General features: G+C 39.3%; 2 protein-coding genes across 2 annotated transcripts in view; one reads left to right on the top strand and one right to left on the bottom strand.

Annotated features, from left to right (window-relative positions):
* Window positions 1-119: 119 nt before the first annotated feature.
* Window positions 120-3,427, bottom strand: mad2l1bp (MAD2L1 binding protein). Its single transcript, XM_059359112.1, has 3 exons — window positions 2,465-3,427; window positions 1,079-1,350; window positions 120-991 (listed from the first exon to the last, which is right to left on the bottom strand). The coding sequence occupies exons 1-3, from the start codon at window positions 2,874-2,876 to the stop codon at window positions 464-466; spliced, it is 1,212 nt and encodes a 403-aa protein (XP_059215095.1). The 5' UTR covers window positions 2,877-3,427; the 3' UTR covers window positions 120-463.
* A 299-nt stretch (window positions 3,428-3,726) lies between these two features.
* kif16bb (kinesin family member 16Bb) overlaps window positions 3,727-21,139 on the top strand; it is a 29,349-nt gene continuing 11,936 nt past the window's right edge. Inside the window, exons 1-16 of the mRNA XM_059323904.1 lie at window positions 3,727-3,895; window positions 3,970-4,033; window positions 4,114-4,230; window positions 4,336-4,446; window positions 5,207-5,304; window positions 7,728-7,840; window positions 7,925-8,067; window positions 8,382-8,550; window positions 9,827-9,955; window positions 10,173-10,348; window positions 10,468-10,533; window positions 10,617-10,676; window positions 18,268-18,387; window positions 18,532-18,583; window positions 18,686-18,823; window positions 20,147-20,229. Of these exons, the coding sequence (XP_059179887.1) occupies window positions 3,849-3,895; window positions 3,970-4,033; window positions 4,114-4,230; window positions 4,336-4,446; window positions 5,207-5,304; window positions 7,728-7,840; window positions 7,925-8,067; window positions 8,382-8,550; window positions 9,827-9,955; window positions 10,173-10,348; window positions 10,468-10,533; window positions 10,617-10,676; window positions 18,268-18,387; window positions 18,532-18,583; window positions 18,686-18,823; window positions 20,147-20,229 (1,686 nt within the window). The 5' untranslated portion in view covers window positions 3,727-3,848. The remainder of the gene's footprint in view (window positions 3,896-3,969; window positions 4,034-4,113; window positions 4,231-4,335; window positions 4,447-5,206; window positions 5,305-7,727; window positions 7,841-7,924; window positions 8,068-8,381; window positions 8,551-9,826; window positions 9,956-10,172; window positions 10,349-10,467; window positions 10,534-10,616; window positions 10,677-18,267; window positions 18,388-18,531; window positions 18,584-18,685; window positions 18,824-20,146; window positions 20,230-21,139) is intronic.

Below are 21,139 nucleotides of genomic sequence, written 5' to 3'. Positions count from 1 at the left end.
ATAGATACTTGCACACCAATGTATCCAAATATTGGATTCAAGAAAGCAATATAATGCATTAAAACTTTAAAATTAACGCTCATTAAAATATATTGCACCAATATTGTGTGTTGTTCTGTGTTTAACATTCTCAAACATTGATATTTTATGCAAAACATGTAAAACATTCTTCATAAATATAAACAAATAAACACAATGATATCATGGCAACAAAGCCTCTTAAAAAACAGTGAGTATTTCAAAAGTATAAAAAAGCATAACACACATTTTGCTTGTGTCAATAAACCCACTAATTGATTTAAGGGACATACTTTTAATCACAAGTAGAGAAAACGGCAACCCATTATTCATTAAAATATGCACAGCTCAATTCAAAATTCAGTTGAATCTCCATTAAAATGTAATTGTAGTATACAGGCTCCAGTAAGAGAGCTCCAATATACGTGCTCCTCAACTTTTGGGCTCAGTTGCCACAGCCCTTGATAGCCATAGGTGCCTGAAACCACACATAATCCTGCCAGTCTGACTCTTGTGCCCTTGGTTCCTTACAGATGCTGGGATCAGTAGACAAAGCAATAATTTTGTTCTTTACACGGGTTGGCACTTTAAATTGTAATTTAGGGCGAAACCAACCTACACCGCAATCCCTGTGTGCCAGCGCCAAGACTGTGGTGGGCATTAAACGAACAGCTTTGGTGTCAGACAACAGATCAGCCACAAAAAGAGTACGGAAGAGTTGCCTTAAGCATGAGGACACCCGTAGACACTGATCTCCACCAGCTGATACCAGAGCCTCCATGTTGATCTCATACAGCTCTTTGGGGAGGATGAGGGAGCCACCCATAAGCAGCAGCACGCGGGGCACCCTGCTGAGTGAAAAAAGCACCTCCAGCTGTTGCAGCACCTCCTCTAGCTCCTGGAGGGTCTGTTGACACTTGCGCCAGTCCATGTCTGCAGACTGCATCGGCCTCCGACTCACCATGTCTTTATCCTGAAAAACAAAACAGCAAACACGTTTAATTAATTTCAAACTCCAACATTTGATGTGCACTGTGCATACACACACATTTATACTCGCCTGCATTGTGGCTTGCTGTTTCTTCTGGGAGTACACCAGCTGGTCATACGTCATAGGTAGTTGCTGTCTCTGATAGAGAATGCACTTGAGGATCTCGCTGACGAAGCGGCAGCAGCCTTCCTGAGTTACAGTGCCGGGGAAAATCACGTTCACACGGCCTTCCTCCTGCGCTCTTTTCAACACCTCAGAGTCATTGTCCTCTCCGTTTTGCTGCTGTTGACTGGAAACCTGCGAACTTCTCTGACCAGAAGTGTCTTCTTCTTGGGTGTTGTCTGTTCAAATAAGGACCAGAATAATTTCATTATAGTAAGCAACACTCCCAGCCTTACCCAATTTCAGCTAAATATATTCATGAAATGTCACCAGGCCAGTGTCCCCACCTAAACTTAACAAATAGCTACGGTCTGCTTGTGGTGTAAAAAATATTCAGATACTCTACTTATTGCATAAGTAGCAAATACTCTATTATCAGGAGATGTCCTGCATTCAGAGTTTTGGTTAAGTACAGAGACCCTATAAACCCCCTCCATAAATGATCGAATGACACTTTATGACAACAGTCATAATCATTCATAAAGAGTCCTTCATGTTCATGACAGGTGTCATGTCAGACTTATGCACACTCCTTCAAATAGAGTTGTATCCAGTATTGTAATGCAGCTTGTCAGGATGGGGCTAATTTTGGTGTTATACGTTATTGGGTTATATATTCCTGTTGATGTTTGTATTTTGTAATCAAAAATATGCTAAACCTGTGCCTGTAAAACAACTTGACAATAGTAAATACTGTCGACTATAGACTCAAAATGTTGTGCTGCTAAATTGATGATGCTTAATTAATTAGTCCAGTTTTAAACTTTTGTTGTTAAATAAATGTACCAGATTAAAAACATGTATAATATATTGTTGATACTCAAAGCACCTGAAACTGTAGCCTCTCTCAGTAGTTTTTTTATTTTATGAGGTACTAAGCACCTTTACGGAAGTAAAGGTGCTTGAATGTTGAATGTTTCAACATTCAACATTCAACAGTGTACGTTTTTAAGAGATCAGAATCAGAAATAGTTTATTGGGTTTCACTACAGATACTCCAACCAAAGATAGAAAGAAATGGAAAGTATATATATATTATTGCACAAAGTAAACAGGTGACAATAAATCTTAATTAAGGTGTGAGGTATAAATATGCTGACATGATTTTTTTTATAACAACAAACTTCTTTTCTACTATCAAAATGAAAATAGAGTGTTTTACAATGCAACTACTGATTCTGTTTTTTTTGACAACCTGTCCACTAATCTTGCGGTATGGATCTTAGAAAACGTGCCAGAAACATAATGCCCCATTGTGAAAACATGGAGTCCCACACTGGTTGTGTTACCTACCTGGAGTGCTGGTTGTGGAGGGCACTGCAGTATTTTCCTTGTCTTCAGTGTTGTTCACACACTGCTGTTTAGATTTGAGTTGATGTTCAGGAGAGGCATCTTCCAACTCCATTGCATTTTTCTCATTTAAACGCGTGTTTACGGCCTGTTGTGAGAGTTGTTCCGGTGTAGATGAGTTTGAGTCGTCGGGAACACTTTGTAACGTTAAGACTTTACGTGTCATATTCGGTTCCTCCAGTGAGCTAACATCTGTTTCTGACGAAAACGACAGTCGCCTCGTTATCCCATTGTCTCCACTCTTAATAGCTGGCGCATTTTCTGTGCCTTCACAGTTTGATGTTAGTTTAACTATATTCGAGTTTTCTGCCATAGTTTTGAATGTCCGCGCCGGGTGTTTCTCGCACTGCATCATGGGAAATGTGCGACGACAGCAGTGGTATGTTCACTTTACATGGAAAGATTGGAAAAATGAACTTCCCTTTGAAAATAAATTTCTCCCGGCTATTTCGGGCAAATAAACATTTTTTTAATATAAAAACGCACAAATTGACTTTGTTTCTGTGGGTGTTAAGACGGGGTTTATAGCCGTTTCATGGTTTTTACAGCTTGTTTTTTTTAACTTTACTTAGAAAACGTTTTTTAAAATGTGACGTCTTTGAAAGTGTTTTAGTCGTGTACATTTTTAACAGCTTAACAGACCTAACACTAAATGTATGTGGCGAAAATGTAACAACGCAGTACACAAGCATACACAACTTTTAAGTAATCGTTTGACGACCCGAAATCGGGTTGACCGTGGCAGATGTTGTGTTGAAGCTCTGCTGTCGGTTTTATCATTAGAGGTACTAATGCAGCCCCTTGAAATAGACATTCAAATTAATCTATAAACAGTAGGCCTTTATGGAATTCAATATCATACAATGGGTTTATTGTTTAGAAACGCAAAATACTTAATAAAGTCTGTGAAGCTTAGTTAAGTCTCTTTGTATATTAATTATATGATGAATGTCCAGTTATGTTATTCAATTGACACAACCTGGATACATGCACATGTAATGTAGCCTACTAAATTATCTGAGTGCAATGAAATAAAAAATATCAATAATTTAAAAAAAACAAAAAAACAACAACAAACTAGCAACAACCAAGAGCTATATGCAAGGAAAATAGTTTTAAAAAAGAAAAGAAAAAAAAGTTTTGGATACATCCCAGTGGCGAGTTAGCGTAGTACATCGAGAATGAGCACAGGCCCCAGGTGTGATAATTAGGTGTGAATACGCTGTATGATGTTCACGCGGAAAAAAGACTTCTCTTTCAAACAGAGGGAGAAAACAGGCTGAGAGAACTGGCTGTTTGATGTGTATCTGTCTGATTTGGATTAATAATGGCTTCAGTGCGAGTAGCGGTCCGAGTCCGTCCATTGAACAAAAGGTAGGTAGAAAAATAACAGCTCTTATTTTCTCTCTGAATGAACTGTTATGGCACTCACGTTCACTTCTCCACAGAGAAAAGCAGTTATCATCGAAGGTGATAATTCACATGAAGGGGAACTCTACAACCATTCTTAAGGTATTTTATCTTTAAAATGTATATGCTACTGCAGTTAATAAAGTTATTATTAAGAGTGTGCTTTGCATTTGAAATTATAGCCTTCACCTGTACAAGGGGACGAACTGAAGGACAGAGAGAAGACCTTTTCTTATGACTTCTCATACGAGTCAACTGACAGAAGAAGACCCACATTTACATCCCAGGAGAGGGTATATCTGTATTCTTCAGTTTCCTACCTCATCTCTCACAACTTTTTGGATTGTAGTGTAGGACGGTGACTTGATAATTAACTATCCTTTTCTCTGCTACTTCAGATATACCAGGACCTGGGGACTGATGTCCTGCAAGCTGCATTTGAGGGTTTCAATGCCTGTGTGTTTGCCTATGGCCAAACGGGCTCAGGGAAATCTTACACCATGATGGGTCATACAGTAAGGCCTTCCCTCAGCTTTCTCAGCACTCTTAAGAGCACTTTTTCATTAATCTTGAGAGGTCGCTATCCTATAAACATTCGTTTTCAACTTGCATCCCTAACGTGCCCTGTAAATTAGCCTCTCCATCATCAGGGACACCCAGGATGTCACAATATCAAACGCTGAGCTTACATTGCAGAATAGTGCCAACCCAGTGTGCACAGAGCACTGACTCTTCACCACATTAGAAACTTGACTGCTGGCAGCCTCATCAGACTGCCCTCCCTGTCTCTCCATTTATCTCCATGTTTCTCCCCACTAATCAAAAAATGTGATGAGGGCAGCAACTCCCAGCTTTTCTCCCCTCACCTTGCACAGCAATGGAAATTTCACATTACCAGTGAGCTTTCTGCTTGTCTACCAGGAGACTTGTGCAAGGTCATCAGCAAAGCTGCTGTCAACATCCCAGATAATTATATATGGCTCTTAATGCTTACTATCTGTTACTTTGTAATTAAAACAAGAGGGCATGCAGCTCAGAGTGGAATTGCTTTTATGCTTCAGTAACTCCATATCAGATGAGCTGTTGTTTGTGTTGTTCAGCAGTCTTTGCATGTGCTGAGTTGTGGTCACGCCATAGCATAGACACCCAAATTAAGAGAACACAATAGGAGTAAAATTAAATTATCATCTAAAAGTAACACTTTGTATAACACTATCATTTTGTGATATGAGCTCAAAATGCAACATTCTCTCCTTTTTTTTTTTTATGTGGCAGGATGATAAAGGTTTAATCCCACGCATCTGCGAGGGCCTGTTCAACGAGATATCTCGTCGAGGCAAGAATGATGCAGTGTCATATCGTACAGAGGTCAGGTGAGGTACCATCATACATAAAGTAATGCTTCTTCCCATCTTCTTCTTCTGCACATTAATCATTAAACTTTCAAACATTCGAAAGGAATCCAAGACAGTGTTTTTCTCATGAAAATATTAGAAACTAGCAGCTGGTAGAGGACAGTTACATGTTTTGGAGTTTTCCCGTAATGGCACTGAATCCAAGGCTATTGATGCTTATGTCAGGATTACACAGGGATTTTCATATCTAATACAGAATATTAAAATTAAATATTAAACTGCATTCTTACATGTAAGGATTAACCGACTACTTACTACAGCAAGCCTCTTTTCCGTCCCATTAGGACCATTTTACTCATCATAATGTAGCAAAGTGCGTACACCATGTAGAATAATTTTTCTTGATATGACAAATGTGATGGGACAATAGATGTTGCATCATCAGCATTGTCCCTCTGTACAGTACAGTAGGTTGTCTCTTTATACCTGTGTTGAAATTGTCAAAACAACCAGAAAACAATTTGCCAAAATACAGAAACAAGCATATACGTTATTTTTTATTTGCACGATAATGCAGGTACAAAAAACATACAGTGGAAAGCGAAAGAAACAGTAATTTCAGTCTATGAGAGTGAATCCTCTCCTATTTAGGTATATAAAAAATAACAAATACATAGCAGAAAGAATATACATAAAAAAACACACACAAAAAACGGGCATAAAATAAATGGTAAAAAAAGATAAATTGTTTTGTTATTTCAAAATGACACAAAACTGCAGTACATTTCATGAGTGTAACCAAAAGTTTCATGACCTCCCAAAAGGAGTGCACACATGGAAGAAACAAGTGCACCTTTGTCTGCTTTCTACTTCCAGCTACAGTGACTAAGCACCCAGTCAGAATTAAGTGACAAAGCATGACAAAGGGAACGCCTATTCCGGTTAATGACTTGTTGTTCCTTTTTTTTCAGTGGTGAGTGTTATGGTCTTGTTAGTAATTGAGATATGAAAAGGCCCTTATTGTTAACAGCTACATAACATCAGAAAAATGTAGACCTCACTGTAATGCAGTCCCTTAAAACCAGAAAAGACATCATTAAGGCTTTATAACTATAATCACAGTCACAGATGATATCAAATCTCATCACAATATCTGTCTCATGATTACATGTCTCAGCTCTACTCCTAAATGATTATGTTGGGAGATAAAATTGCGGATTTCATGCCTGTCAAGCTACTGTGAAACCATTATTTAGCCGCTTGGTATCATGTGTGCTGCTGGCACATTATTTGGGTGTAATTCAACTCCAGAATTGGGTTTTATCTGCCCAGCTCTGCCAGGCTTCGCTTTTGAAATGTGGAATAGTTTGAAAATTATAACAGAATGTCTTTTGACAAATTACAAATTTGTACCATTTAAAAAAAAAATATATATACACATCACAGGTGTGTGTTGCACATTACTTCACAAATAAGTTTTCCATAAAGTGTGATCATCTTTTATATTAAAGTATATTGTTCGCTTTTTCTGGCAGACAACATGAAAAACAAAGTATGATTTAAATTAAATATGGTAATTATGAGAAATGCTTTTGATATTCCTGATATTGAACTAGGGCTCCAAATTCTCAGCAAATATGGTGAGGTGCATGATTTTTTGATTTGGGGAAAAAAAGAAGATAAAGGCAAGGGATAGGTTCATGCTAGGAATCTCACACACATCCCATACCAATATTCATATTTCTGAGGAGAGTCCCAGATTTTCTGTCATGTCAAAAGCCTATTGCTCCGTCACTGGCCCGTGAAGGAAGCCTTGCCTATGACTATGACTATTTTTGGTAGCTTGTTTGACGGTTACTGCACATAAACCCCTACATTGTAAAACAAAATACATTTTGTATTTGTATACTGCGTATGAATTACAAAATATGTAACTGGCTTAATAATGCAATGGTGTTGTAATTAAGTCAGCTGTGCCTTTTAGAAACGTCTAATATTGTAACCCATTTGAGTTCAGAAAACAACCTGAATGATTTCACCCACTGAAACCAGTCTCTGCCCTTCCATCACTGTCACGCTCTCATGAAGCCTAATTGCTCCGTGCCTTGGATTGTTTTTGAATCAGCCACTCAGACTAGTCCTTTTACTTCTTTCACACACCCGGTATTGATTGAAGTGCTCTGCTAAAACCTACTTTGCATATGTTTGTTTATTCTGTTCCAGTGCAAGCAAAGCAATGCATGCACAATATGCACAATACCTTGCCTTTTAAACCTACTGTGTGTCTCATTTCATAGTAGACAGTGAATAGAAACTTGTTTTGTTTTCATTTGGTGCTGTGTTGTTACCATATCAACACTGAAACAATTTTATGAAACTGTGACTTTGCGGCCTTGTGTGAAATCTGGGATCAAATTTTTGTTTTTCGGTCTCGGCCCCAGTTATTTGGAGATCTATAATGAGCGTGTCCACGACCTTCTCAAGAAGAGACCTACACCCACAGACGGAGGCCTAAGAGTGAGAGAGCATCCAAAGGATGGACCCTATGTAGAGAGTAAGAAGAAGTTCTTCTGAGACCCACGTCCATCTAAGCTTGTTTAAAATGCAGAACATTTTGTACACATCATCTTGTTTGTAGATTTGTCCAAGCACTTGGTATACAACCACAGCGACATGGAGGACCTGATCATTCTCGGCAATGGCAACCGCACCACAGCCAGCACAGGCATGAATGATGTCAGCAGCCGCTCCCACGCCATCTTCACCATCCGCTTCATCCAGGTGAGCTGCAGTGCCCTGATGTATCCTTGCTACCATGACTAGTAGTTTGAATTGCAAAAAAATATTTTTCAAAGTTTCACTGAAAACTCTTTTTGGGTGTTAGTAAAGGCTATCCCTCAAGAGCTTTAATTAGCCTTGTTTATCCGTTTTGTGTAATCATTTCCAACATGTTTTTTTCATCTTCAAAGGCTTTTTTCATTTTCTACATCTTAAGTAGCACTTTTGTCGTAATACGGCCTATTAAGTATTCCTCTGTGATGTTGCCTCTTTTGAACTAGACGGGGATTGCTCAGTAATGTTTTTTCATGCCACAGGCGTGGTTTGATGCAGAGTTGCCACGTGAGACGCTGAGTAAGATCCACCTGGTGGACCTGGCGGGCAGCGAGAGAGCTGATGCCACGCGCGCCACAGGCACCAGACTTAAAGAAGGTGCAAACATCAACAAATCACTGGGCACTCTGGGCACTGTGATCTCAGCTCTGGGTAAATGGCAGTTACAGCATGACTGACACACCATGACACCACATCTTTATCTCTTACTGAGCCGGTCAGCTCATGATAGATAGTGAAAAATGATTGTATTTTATGAAAGAGTAGTCATTTCAGTCACCATGGAATCGCTTCACCCTTTTCAAAATAAAAATGCAGTACTTTTCATGCATTTTTATTAAAGAATTTGATGATTGTTTTTTCTTACAAATAGGTTTTTCATCGATGAAAAAATGACTTGATAAAATTATAGCTGGAGTTAAACTGCCTGTGTGGCAGCGACAACTGTGGCTCAAAGCATTGTGTTTGGATGAACACCTGGATGGAATTTCTTCAAATTTAGCACAATTGTCCTCTTGTACCCACATATGAAAACTGATTGCAATAAGGAGGTCAAAGTTCAAGGTCAGTGTGGCCTCACATAGCAACTTTTTTGTCCATTACTCAAGATTTTATACCCCAATCATGGCAAAATTTCACACAAATGTCAAAGAGGATGAAGATATGATATTTTATATCCAAAGGGTCAAAGGTCAACTTTACTGTGACATTATTATGTTTAGCAAAAAAAACAACCCACTGGCCCTTATTCAATGCCATAACTCAGGAATAGAAGGGGAGTTTGGGACCATATTTCATTTGGTCGGATACTGGAGAGGTGACACTTATGTGTTCCTTACCTTGAAACTGTGGTGACTGTATACATTTGATTTGCTGCTTGGTTGAAAATTGAAGTCTGTGAAACATCACCATTTTAGAATTTGTAGCTTATTTTGAGCAACATTCACATTTGAAGCACTGTCACCCATTCTGAATGTGATCAGCCCTTTAATGTGTGTTATCAGTTGTCATCAGCCTCATACATATTGGTCTGAAGGGGACTGCTGCACCTACTAGAAGGTCCAGAAGACTGTTATCAGCCCATTAAATGGGTGGTTGCAGTTTTGTTAGATTTCACTCTTAGTTTAGTTTGTTTTTCTCCATAAACCTAACCTTGTAGTTTTGATGCCTAAATCTATGTGGTTAGATTTAGAAAAAAGGACCATGGTTTGGATTTGGACAAAAAACGGATGTAAATTGCAACTTGGCTGGCACATAACCAAGAGGCAGTAATTTAAGTTTTGCATGCAAACTAGTCTTTGTAAGAACTGACATTGACCCATTCCCACCCTCTAAAATGGATCTCTAGAGCTTTAAGATAAAACATTTCATGTTACTGGAACTCTCCAGTTTCTCTGAGTCAGTGTTTTCTCTCTCTGTGACCTCTCAGCTGATCTTGGCGTGGGAGGACAGTCAACAAAAAAGAAGAAGCAGATCTTTATTCCTTACAGAGACTCTGTGCTGACATGGCTTCTGAAAGACAGCCTGGGTGGAAACGCTGTGACTACTATGATAGCAAGTATGTACTGTATATCAGAAATCTGCTGACACAAATATATTTCAAGCTGTTTCCTGAAGGTGTGTGTCATCATTTTGTCCTTGCCTATTCTTGAAAATGAATAGATAAAATAAGATAATGTTAACCACATGATCTTTTTTTGTTTTTATTGTATCATGTTATCTTACCACTGCTCATCAGCCTGTTTGCTTTCCTCCCTGGTGATCTCTAACGTCAGCTGTCTCTCCTGCTGATGTGAACTATGGAGAGACCCTGAGCACGCTGCGCTACGCCAGCCGAGCTAAAACCATCGTAAACTCTCCAACGGTTAATGAAGATGGCAGCGTGAAGGTGATCAGAGAGCTGCAGGCCGAGGTTACCAGGCTCAGAAGGCTACTAGAAGAAGCTCATCAGGTCCTGCATATGTTCAAGCTCACATAAAAGGCCATCAAGGATATTACAATATGTATATTGACAGTCTTTTATCTAGAGGTTACATTGTTGGTTTGGCTGTCTCTTTACTATTACTCCAGGTTTCCCATAGGGAGCCATCTTGCTCTGTGAAGATGGAGGAGGAGCTGCATCAGAATGAGGCAAGGGTGAGTCATCCTCTGCCAAATGAAAAACGTGTGGGAGGTTTGATGTTCTCTTCTGTAAACAAATCGCCTGCTTTTCCCCCCAGGTCCTAGCACTGACCAAGGAGTGGACCAGCAAATGGGGCGAGACTCAGAGTATTTTGCAGGTACAGCAATGATTACTTCATGTATTTAAACGGTCTTTAGTTGTAGTAAAACCAGACATTGCACTCCACAAAGGATAGAAGATTGCACAGAGGGTGTACAAATTGTGTTTTTCTTTTTTGTTTAACATTTAAAAATCTACCACAATCTACAAATTCATGGCCTTTTTAAAAACCATTCATATAATTATGACGCCTTTTTTGCTATTTCTTTGTCTTTTACTTGTATGACTAAGCCCACCAGATCATCCAGCCACCTCCACAATACTTTGATTCAGAAGCAATCAGAGTTTGATCCACCAATTTGTTTAAATAAACTGTTCTTACAACACATTGATAAAGAGGCCAACTTTGTGCAAATATCCTGCGGCCAATTTCACATTGGTTAATTTGACTCACAAAAGCCCAGTACTGTGTTTGATTCTTGACATGAGCTAGAAGATAACAAGGCGACTGAAGAGAATTGCTTGATGAATCTCTTTATTCCTGTGATCCAGTTTGGTTTAGTTGTTTCATTTAAGATTAGACACTAACAGCAGAAATGGAAAAAAATGTTTTTCATGCACTGGTCAATTGTGAGATTTTTTCTGAGAACTTTCAGAATACACATTAAGGTATTTATCTAGCTACACTTTGTTTATTTGAATCTCTGAAATTCACCAAAACTTAGCATTCGATACTGCCTCATTTGCATATTTAAACAACATTTTAGAAAACTTGTAACACAAAAAATATTGATATGATTAATCTACTGGGGAAGTTTCATAGATTTATCTTTTAGTTATATATATATATATATATATATATATATTACCCCATTCACCTGCAATGTCTTTGAAGGTAATTTTCTAAATTTTTGAGCCCGAAATCTTCTCTTCACTTTCATAAACCAAGCCTTTCGGGTTTAATCCTATCTATATTCTGGAGGTTTGTACAGAGGAGTTTGTTCATATATCATTCATAGCCTGATTTCGAAAACATTTTATTCATAAAACATGGCAAAATATATATATATATATATATATATCTAAAACATTTTTATGGCTTTTGACTATAGTCTGATTTATGGAGTGATTAAAAACTAAACCAAATTTCCCTAATTCTCTAATATGTCAACAGAATGAAGCAAGACTTTTAAATCAATTAATCCAATGTTCAGATGTCTGTTCAGATGTATGCAAGTTAGCACATTCATGAAGGAAATGCCTCATTAACATGTATACAAATAATATTTTTCAGAAAAGTTCTGTAACAACAGATAATTCTTTAAGTTATCTACTTGGCATCAGATAGTACTTACAGCAGAATCCTGTAACTTGACATTTTATATTTTCAGTACAGAGCTGGGTAAACATTTCTGAATAAAATGTGAAATCCCCTTGTTTAGTTATATTGTTTCTAGAAAGACGACAATGTGTTTGGTGCCCTTGTTGCTTATGTTTTTCGTTGCCTGCATTGTTTTCTAAACCCCCATTTTCAATTTAGCAACATGTCACAACAAATTTGTATTTAATTTTCAAGTCCAAAATCCAATGTTCTATTTGGTAAAGAATAATGTAAAAAAAAAAAAAGCCATTTGGAGCTTGTTACACAAGGATATATGCAAGTGAAATAGAAGGCAACTGAATACATGAAGTGTGAAGGTTTGCTCTATTAATTTTAACCTAACAATCAACAAGCTGCAGCAAACTCCCAGCAGCAGTTCTGACAGGTAGCTGCTTGCAGTAAAGACACACTACCAGCTGGTGTCACTGCAAGTCTTGTAAACAGCCACAGCCACTTCATGGAGTGGAAGGGCTAATGAGAGTAGAGTCAACCTGACATTTAAATTTAATTTTCCATCTATTTAGGCTTAAATGGCATCCAAAAGCTGAGTTCTTGTAATGATCGTGAAGTTAGTGTCTGTGACAGTGTTGGAGGAGTCTGACTGAAGAGAAACAGAAGAGAAATGCCTTCTCTTTCAACCCAATATGGTTTCTCTGAGGCTGGGACAGAGTGGCAGCATCTTTTACACGACCCCAAGCTGCAACAAAAAAAATGCCACAGTGTGCCAACCCAGAGTTTACACTGAACACTTTTTCCTCTGTTGAATTTGTGCCCAACCTCCCAAATAACACCAAATGTCATCTGTTTGGGACTCATTGTACTCAGCCAAGTAGCCTGTTGCATTATGCATTAAACTGTGAAGCGTGCCAGTCATGAAAAGTATGCAACGACTTCTTGTCTCCAACAGTACATTTCTGCTGACAGATTTTGCAAGAGTTTAAAGTGTTGTGTTAATCTGGCCATTGGAAGATTTGTGTATTTTTGACTTGTAGCAGCCATCAGCAGTGATCCTGCACCATAATACCAGTGTGAATCTACACATTTAAGAAGACAATGTAGGGACTTTGAATACACATGAATGTCAGCATAATTAATATTCTAAATCTGTATGGTGGTTAGCAGGTGACATTTAGTGGCTCGACAGCCCTTTATTCATGACAGTGTATTGGAACTCATTAGCAGCTGTCACTGCTCCTAATTAAGAGGTCTTGATTATTGACATATGGCACTTTCATTTCTGACTATCAGGCATATTAATTAAAGTTACAGTGCTGTAAATCTGTTTGCATGGTCAAGCAATGATGGCTTTATGCTCTGAGGTCCATTTCTACTGGCAGAGCTGAAGAAAAAAACCCCCTTATTTTGAGTTGTGCCCATCTGTGTAGAAGCACCTGTTATGATGCATCATGCAATGTAGACACGTAGGCGAAAAGGCCACTGTACTGGTGACCGGCAGGCACACTGTTGTTGCCGAAACTCTAAGTGTTTGATGAACGACTTTATGGATTTGACATTTGCCTTCCTGTGCATTTGCATTCTGCACAGACATTAGAGGTGGTGTCTATACTTGGTTTAGTACAGAGAAGCAAATGCAGCACACAAAATTGAGCACACGTACTTAACAAACAAAAGCTTAATCTTATTTGTGGAAATTATGAATAATAATAATGAAATATGTAGATTTTCTTTTTTTTTTAAAAATACATGACTTTATCTTAAATGGATCCGTTCTGATATAAACCAACCTCCATATTATACATAGTACATACTCTCTAACTTAAGCACATGGTTTTTAAATTAAGAGCGCTCCTCTTAAACTCTTCAAGTCTCTATATTTTGTGTTTAACTCAGTTGCTGTGAGCTAGATGAAAATTTCTGCCTGGGCCGTAAGGAAACAAGTTGACCAAGAGCGGTGTAAACAGAATTTCGAATTCTGTATTCAAAGCAGATTTAGAATGCAAAGTTATTCATCGTCAGCTTCCCAGATTGGTTACAGGGCATGTGGGAAAGAGAAAGTAATTAATATGAGATGGATTCCACAGCAGCCTCTTACCAGACAGAGACGGCAACAGATTGAGAGAACAAAAAAGGCAGGAAGAGGGTAAAGTGAAATGTTGTTCTACTTCAGGGGTATATGTATATATACACACACGCACACAGGCACAGATTTGTGTGCAGCTCTACTTCACGAGTGCAGTTCTGCTCCCCAGCCAGCCTTTCAGGTCCACTTGTAACACAGTGGTGGGAGGAACTTCCATTTTAGTGAGATGAAATGAACCACTGTGCTTCTTTGATCCTAGTGGTCTTTGTATTTCCCAAACATGCTGCAATCAGCACAAAGACACAACTTAAGCCTTGAATGCTCTGAGCCTGGCTCTGTTTAATGTCAATTTAGCTCATACCGTCAGCAGTTATACATCATAGTTAGTCATTTATAGCATTTCATGACCTTTACATATTTTTATCAGCAGCTCTCCTTTGATTCTTCACATGCCAGTAAAGCTTGGCTCTGAACTCGATTGACTTTTTCTTATTTTTAATTCATGACAATTAGTTCTTATCCAGCCACGTATCAAACACGCATGATGAGCATGTGTTTGTGACGCCATTCAGGTCTACTTTTCCCATTTTTAAAACAAAGGAATGGCTTTGGAATGTGTCACAAAACAACACGACTGTTCTATTTAACATGGAACAATTACTGTGGTCGCAGTTTCGTGAAACAGAACTACTTGGTTATGTTTAGGAAAGGACATTGTGACGTTGTTACATTTTGTTATGTAATTTCATTATGCAACCATGTAACAAAAGCAATGGTTAAGTTAAAATGACTCAGCTTTGACCTTTTATGCACAGGAACACCAGTCTCCTAACCATCCCAGCCTCCACCTCTCTCTTTATACCTTGCATGGACTTCCTTGTTAGCTCCTGGAGCAATTACTACAGCCACTAGAGGTCACCGCCAAACAATAAGCGCAATAGTTAGTCACAGTAAGCTTCTTGCATGGGAAACCTATAATGCCAACTTTTTGGGTGAGGGCTGTCTGCATATTTTGGACAATATATGCAGAAATGTTGACCAGTAACTGACACGTGTTGTAGTGGGACACATAAAAGAATAATTTATTAAGCCCAGAAGAGCATTTATCAGGTTGAGTCCTTCTCCAGTTTTTAACTACAAGCTGTATGCAACATGCTTGTGACAGAGTGCATGTCAAGGTAATTACACAGAAAATTTATATAACAACCAGAACGACACCATGCTGGTTGAGATTCTGTCTTTACATGTAGCACACAAAAAAAAAACAACTGAAAAAAAAAAAACTCTTAAGATGCCAATTTGTTTCTGTTAGGTACCATGGTGGAATATAACCAATCATTACAAACACAGGGCATGATGCCATTTTGAAACCTGGCCGTGTAATTGCCTTTCTCTTCATGCATTAATCATTTGAACTTTTATAAAGAGCAGTAATCTGGGGTGTAAATACAGCTCTTTCAGAGAAATTAACCTTTGAATGTAACAGAGCGATTCAAATGCAGAAGTTTTTCTCTCGGCCTGGATTCAGTACCTGCTTATCTGTTGTGTTGGCAAGTTGCTCCACTTGACAAAGCTGATAGGCAGCTAGGACAGAAGGATTGGTTGGCCTAGTATGGAAGTGTTTTGAAATGCATATTAACCAAGTCAGGAACCTGAACTGTCAAAGTGCTGAGGAAAAATCCATTAAAAATTCTGCCCAACCACAGATGATGGCTTTTAATGGAAGCCTAAATGCTGCCCGAGCCTGGCTGCTGGTCTGGGCCACAGTTAATTACAGTATGTTCACCAGCTGCCTCTATCTGAAAGCAGACTTTTTTTTCTTCTTCTTTTTTTTTGTCCTCATAACACGCAGACTGACTGACTGGGTGTGGCGAGGAGCAACTTTGCGTTATGTGTGTGAATGTCAGGAGAAAATAAGAGGATCTCATCTGTTGTCTGAGGAAAGTGACACAGTGCATTAATCTGCCAGGCTGCTCCTCACCTCTAATGAAGTCTGTGAAGAATCCCTTTTAATTAAGTACAGGGGCTGAGGTCGATGCCTCTCCTTCTTCATTAGAAAAAAAAAAGGATTTTTCCCATCTCACAACTGCCAATGAGTGAGGTGGTGCTGCTGGTGGACACGTCTCTCACTTCACGGTCCAATCTATACCAAAGTGAGTAGGAGGAGGTTGAAAGAGAGGGGAACTAGTTTATGCAGAGTGTTGCCTCTGAATTCTCCATATGTGAGATTTTCTGCTCTGCCTCTTGGGGAGGTACTTATGATAATCCATGGCAATGTGAGGCATTAGTCCACGAGCTTAACAGAAGAATACTTCTGATAGGGCCACTCATGCTTGGGTAGACTCTGGGTTATTGAACCACAGCCTTTGCCCTGAGAGGAAAAGGTTAGCGGCCTTAAACACTTTGCCTAGAGAGTTAAGTTTCTCTTTATAGCTTAATTCAGTGTGTCTTTTGAACCCAGCAGGTCATCCCAGGCTAAGTATTTCATTTCTTGTTGAATAATTGGCAAATTAACTGCTCAACGAACTCATTCTGTCTGCAGCCTGTCTGGTCTTTTCTAAAGCTTAACTCACAAGTTAGGAATGAAATAATACTAAATGACATTTTATTCAAAGTTAAATGAATATCGCCCCCTTTGACTGACACGTATGCTGTAAGGTGGTGTGACTCATGCTTTTACATTTCCTCTGCAACAATTGTTGGAGGCAGTGAAGCGGTGTATGGAGCAGATCAGAGGTTTAAGTGTAGCTGTCCTGTGCTTTAGAAATGGCTTTCAAGGATTAAATCAATTTCTCCACTTGGTATCGCTTTTCTATAGCGAGGGGCTCTAACACCATTAAATACATATTTTATCAGGGGTTTCTGAGGAAGCGGAATGGATTTTTTTTTTCTTGCCGACATTAATTTCAGATTTTCGAGTTGTGATGCAACTGTAATGTTGCATTTTGTGCAAATGTGATATCATATTAATCAATAGCCTATGTGTGAAATATAGACATTGAAGTGTTTTTCATTTGCTTCTGAGATTTTGCATTTATGGAAAAAAATGACATTCATTTTAAAAATGAAATAGTCTTGTTATGACAAATATAAATACTACCCTGATTCCAGAAAAGTTGGGAAGCTGTGTAAAATGTGAATAAAAACAGAATGCATCAAATCAAGAGTATATTTCTACAAAAACATTTTTATCACCATTTACACGAAATATGCTGTTAAAATTATCAAATTATTGCATTCTGTTTTATTTGTTTAAGACATGTCTTAAGTGTTTTGGAATCGGAGTTGTATGTCGGATGGAATAATTTGATGTAGCCTATTTGTTTTACACCTTTTTATAGTCTTAGTTATGTGAAAGAACAGCACAAGATAAATATATTAAAAGGGTGTTAGACATGTATTAAACATATTTGCAACATTTCAACACAGAATACACTTAAACAATGATAAAACTATACACAAGTAGCTAGACATTATATCAAAGGCAGAAAATACAATATTCCCCCGAAAGTCACAACCGGTACAAACCACGACCACTTCTAATCTTCTATTCAAATACAGATACAGAGACTAATGATTTAGTTGGTTGAACAGATACAGATAATGACAACTCTGTATACCTCTACCCCTGGCAGAGTGCCACAGACCTCTGGGAGCCCCCACTCCCCACTTAAAGAACCACATGTTGTGGCACAAGGCTGTGGCAGGCTTTCAGTTTCATTCAGTCTTTAAGGTGCAGGAATTTACTTCAGTTTTGACCTACCATACACATTGTAAATGCCACACAACTAACTGAACTTTGTTGCCATTATCTAAAGTTGACACTTTACAAGCTCAGGAGTATTTTAATAGTAACAGTGTTGATAGCGATGTATCAATAAAGGCAATGGTGCATGCTAGACAACCCATCGTGTGTGTGTGCGTGCGTCGGCACTGCGTCTGTTTCGCTCGCTGAACACAATGTACAGTTCGACTCTCGCCACGATAATCTGAATGATTTATGGTGTCTCTCTTGCCGTTAGCCACTCTGCAGCTTCATGGCGACACATGGTTGGAACGCCGCTTTCCTGCTTGGCCTTCAGGCAAGGAAGAGCAGTCATAAAGAATTCAGTTTTCTGCTGGTTGCCATTAAATGTCTGTCAGCGTTTTTATTTTATATTGTGCGCCATTCCAGCTACAGGCTATTGAATGAGTCCCCCCCTATGGTCTATTCTCTGCTGTATATAGGAGGAGACTGTGGCTCTGAGGAAGGAGGGAAGTGGAGTGGTCCTGGGCTGTCAGTTACCTCATCTGATAGGCATCGATGAAGACCTGCTCAGCACTGGAATCGTCCTGTATTATTTGAAAGTGAATGGATAGTTAGAACTTCATACAATTCACACATTACTCTGTATTTGTCTCAAATCATTACCAGCCATGGTCCCTGTGCTTTTGTTAATCACCAAACAACAGTTTGCATATTGTATCATGACCTTTTAATCTTCACTGTAGGAGGGCAGAACCCTGATCGGGAGTGATGAAGCATCATGCCGTCAGGATATTGGTGAGTCAAGGTCACCGCACTATATTCCCAGCTGCTGTGTAACGCATTAAGCTGTTAATAAGAAGTATTTCTTTTATGCTTTTATATTTAATTGTATTGTAGTACTTCATGGGCCCGGGCTCCTCAGTGAACATTGTGTGCTTGAGAATCGTGCTGGGACCGTGACTCTGATCCCTCAGGATGGCGCACTGTGTTCAGTCAATGGCTCTGTGGTAACAGATCCCTGCCAGCTGACTCAGGGTAAGCAGTTCCTGCAAAGCTTAATATGCTCCTTATATTCTCTAATGAACATTGGAGGGAGGGAAAAGCAAGACACGTCTGTAATAATGAAGATTTCTGTCTCAGATTCCCAATTATTCGGCCAGTGGGAGGCTATAACACTCTCATCCATTTTGAATGCAGTTATATGAGATCACTGCATCACATCTGCAAATGAAATCCACTTTATGTCCCTGGCACCCCCACGGCAGCGTACTCGGGGCATGAGTGGATTGTGAACACCGCTCTCCACAGGGCAGATGCCATTTCTCTTACTAAACATTTTGAAGGGCGAGGGACCCCAGACAAAGCTCCAGACAAAGCCCCAGGCCCTCCATTTAATTGGCAGATGGAGTTGATAGGCCCGACAGGTTTGAAGTGGGCCAGAGCATTAACCTTTCAAAGGACAGAGCCAAGCGGAGCTGAAACTCCTGCCCCCCTGAGCAGACCCTGCTTGCCGGGGCTGGGAGCTTTCACCGCTTACTACCTCCTCATCCACACTGCTTTGCTTTCCAGAGATAATAACTGCACACAGAAGCAGGCAGGCAGCGCAAGGCCTGGCTACGCTAGTCTCTTTTATAACCATTTCAATTTATCCAATATCCCCTTCAGAAACGGCTGCATCTGAAGCTATTTTCTTGAACAAATGATAGTAATTTTCAGTCCAACAGCAGCTGGAATCCATCACAGACTGCCCTCTCAGGTGCTTTGTCACTCGTCAGAAGTCATTAGTAGTAGCAAGATTAGTATTTGCTGTGCTGAGAGAGGAGTCGAGGAATGAAGAGGAGACCTGGAGGAAAATCTGTGGATGTGGCCATATGAGCCTGATATATAAACCCTAATATCACTGCAATTCTATAGCTTTACAAGACTTCTCAAGTTTCCTTGGACCATTTTCTCTGGTAAATCATCCCCCTGGTCTAGGTCACTGCCAATCACTTCTGGGATTGTGTTCTTCTTGGCAATTCATTCACTTTACCTCAACAGAGGAAAATGTTGGAGAACTTTTGGTGCCATTTATCAACTTTTCCCCAAGTTCAGTGCAGAGACGGTTCACTGCAATCCCACAATGACAGGGTGACTGTGCCACGCCTCCAAATGTTACCTGTCAGACTTTCAGCACCATTACTGTCATTTGTTTCCTTTCTTGAAACCCATCACATATTGCCTCTACCTGCCTTGGTCACACTGTACTGCATAGTAAAGTGCTTGGTGCAGCATTTTCCCTAAAAATAAAGTTAAAACGGGTAAGTGATCAGGTGATTTGACATTTGTTTTTATGCTCTCCTCTTTGGGTCCCTCCAGGTGCCATCACACAGCTAGGAAGAGGAACCATATTCCGGTTTAACCACCCGACTGAGGTTGCCCAGCTCAGAGAAAAACGGCAGGTACAACAGACCAGCCTTAATGTGTTCTTATACCAGCCTGCTTTTTTTTGTGATGCTGAAGGAGCCTCTTTAGGAAAATGCTGGTAATTTTTGTAAAAGAAAGTCAGCATCACGCACTTTTGTTTCCATAACTACCAGCTGTAATTTCTGCTTCCTTCAGCAAACACACAGCTCATGTTGAACTCTAATTCACACTTCACTCCACATCAGAAACTCCACAGCAGCAGCACCAGTGTGTGATCCATGCAGATTCTTTCTGATCAGAATAAGAACTACTGCTCGCTTTTTAGCTGTGACTGCTTGTTTTTGCCAGTTTAGCATGAAAGTCTACTTCTTTTGTTCTGATTAATTGGCACGCAAAAAAACTCGCATCATGAACAATATCTCCACAATGTTGAACTGCTGTAAAACCTTTCAGAAGCTCTCTGCTGTTTCTGAAAAGAGGCCAGGTGCAGCTGCTTTCAAAACTGGCTCCTTTTTGTCCAGCATGCAGCAGCTCCCGCCTGGCTTTCATTTACTTTTATGTTTTTAAAGAAGCATTGTTTGAATGCACCCTTTCTTCTAAGGAAACTGCAAACAGTGTTTCTTTCCAATAATTTGTTAGTGTTTAAGTATTCTTAAGAAATTTTGGATCGCGTAAGTGGGTGAGTGGGTGTAAGAATAAAAACCTGTATGTTTTTATGCACAGGGCAGAATGAAGTAAATCACTCAGCTTTAGTAAAATATTTTGCTGGAAATGTCAACGTTAAAACTTGAAAATGAAGTTTGTTGTGATGTCAAAAGTATCACTGTTTGCTGCTACTGATGGTTTACCTCAACCAAAGAATATTTCTTCGAATTATTATTACATACAGAAGAGTTGATTTTCAAAAACAGATATCTCAGTTTGATTTATTTTCCTAAATCATAT

Source organism: Centropristis striata, chromosome 20 (genome assembly GCF_030273125.1).
Source record: "Centropristis striata isolate RG_2023a ecotype Rhode Island chromosome 20, C.striata_1.0, whole genome shotgun sequence".
In the NCBI taxonomy this organism is placed as follows: domain Eukaryota; kingdom Metazoa; phylum Chordata; class Actinopteri; order Perciformes; family Serranidae; genus Centropristis; species Centropristis striata.
The sequence above is the reverse complement of the archived record's forward strand: the minus strand, read 5'-3'. Positions and strand labels throughout refer to the sequence as shown.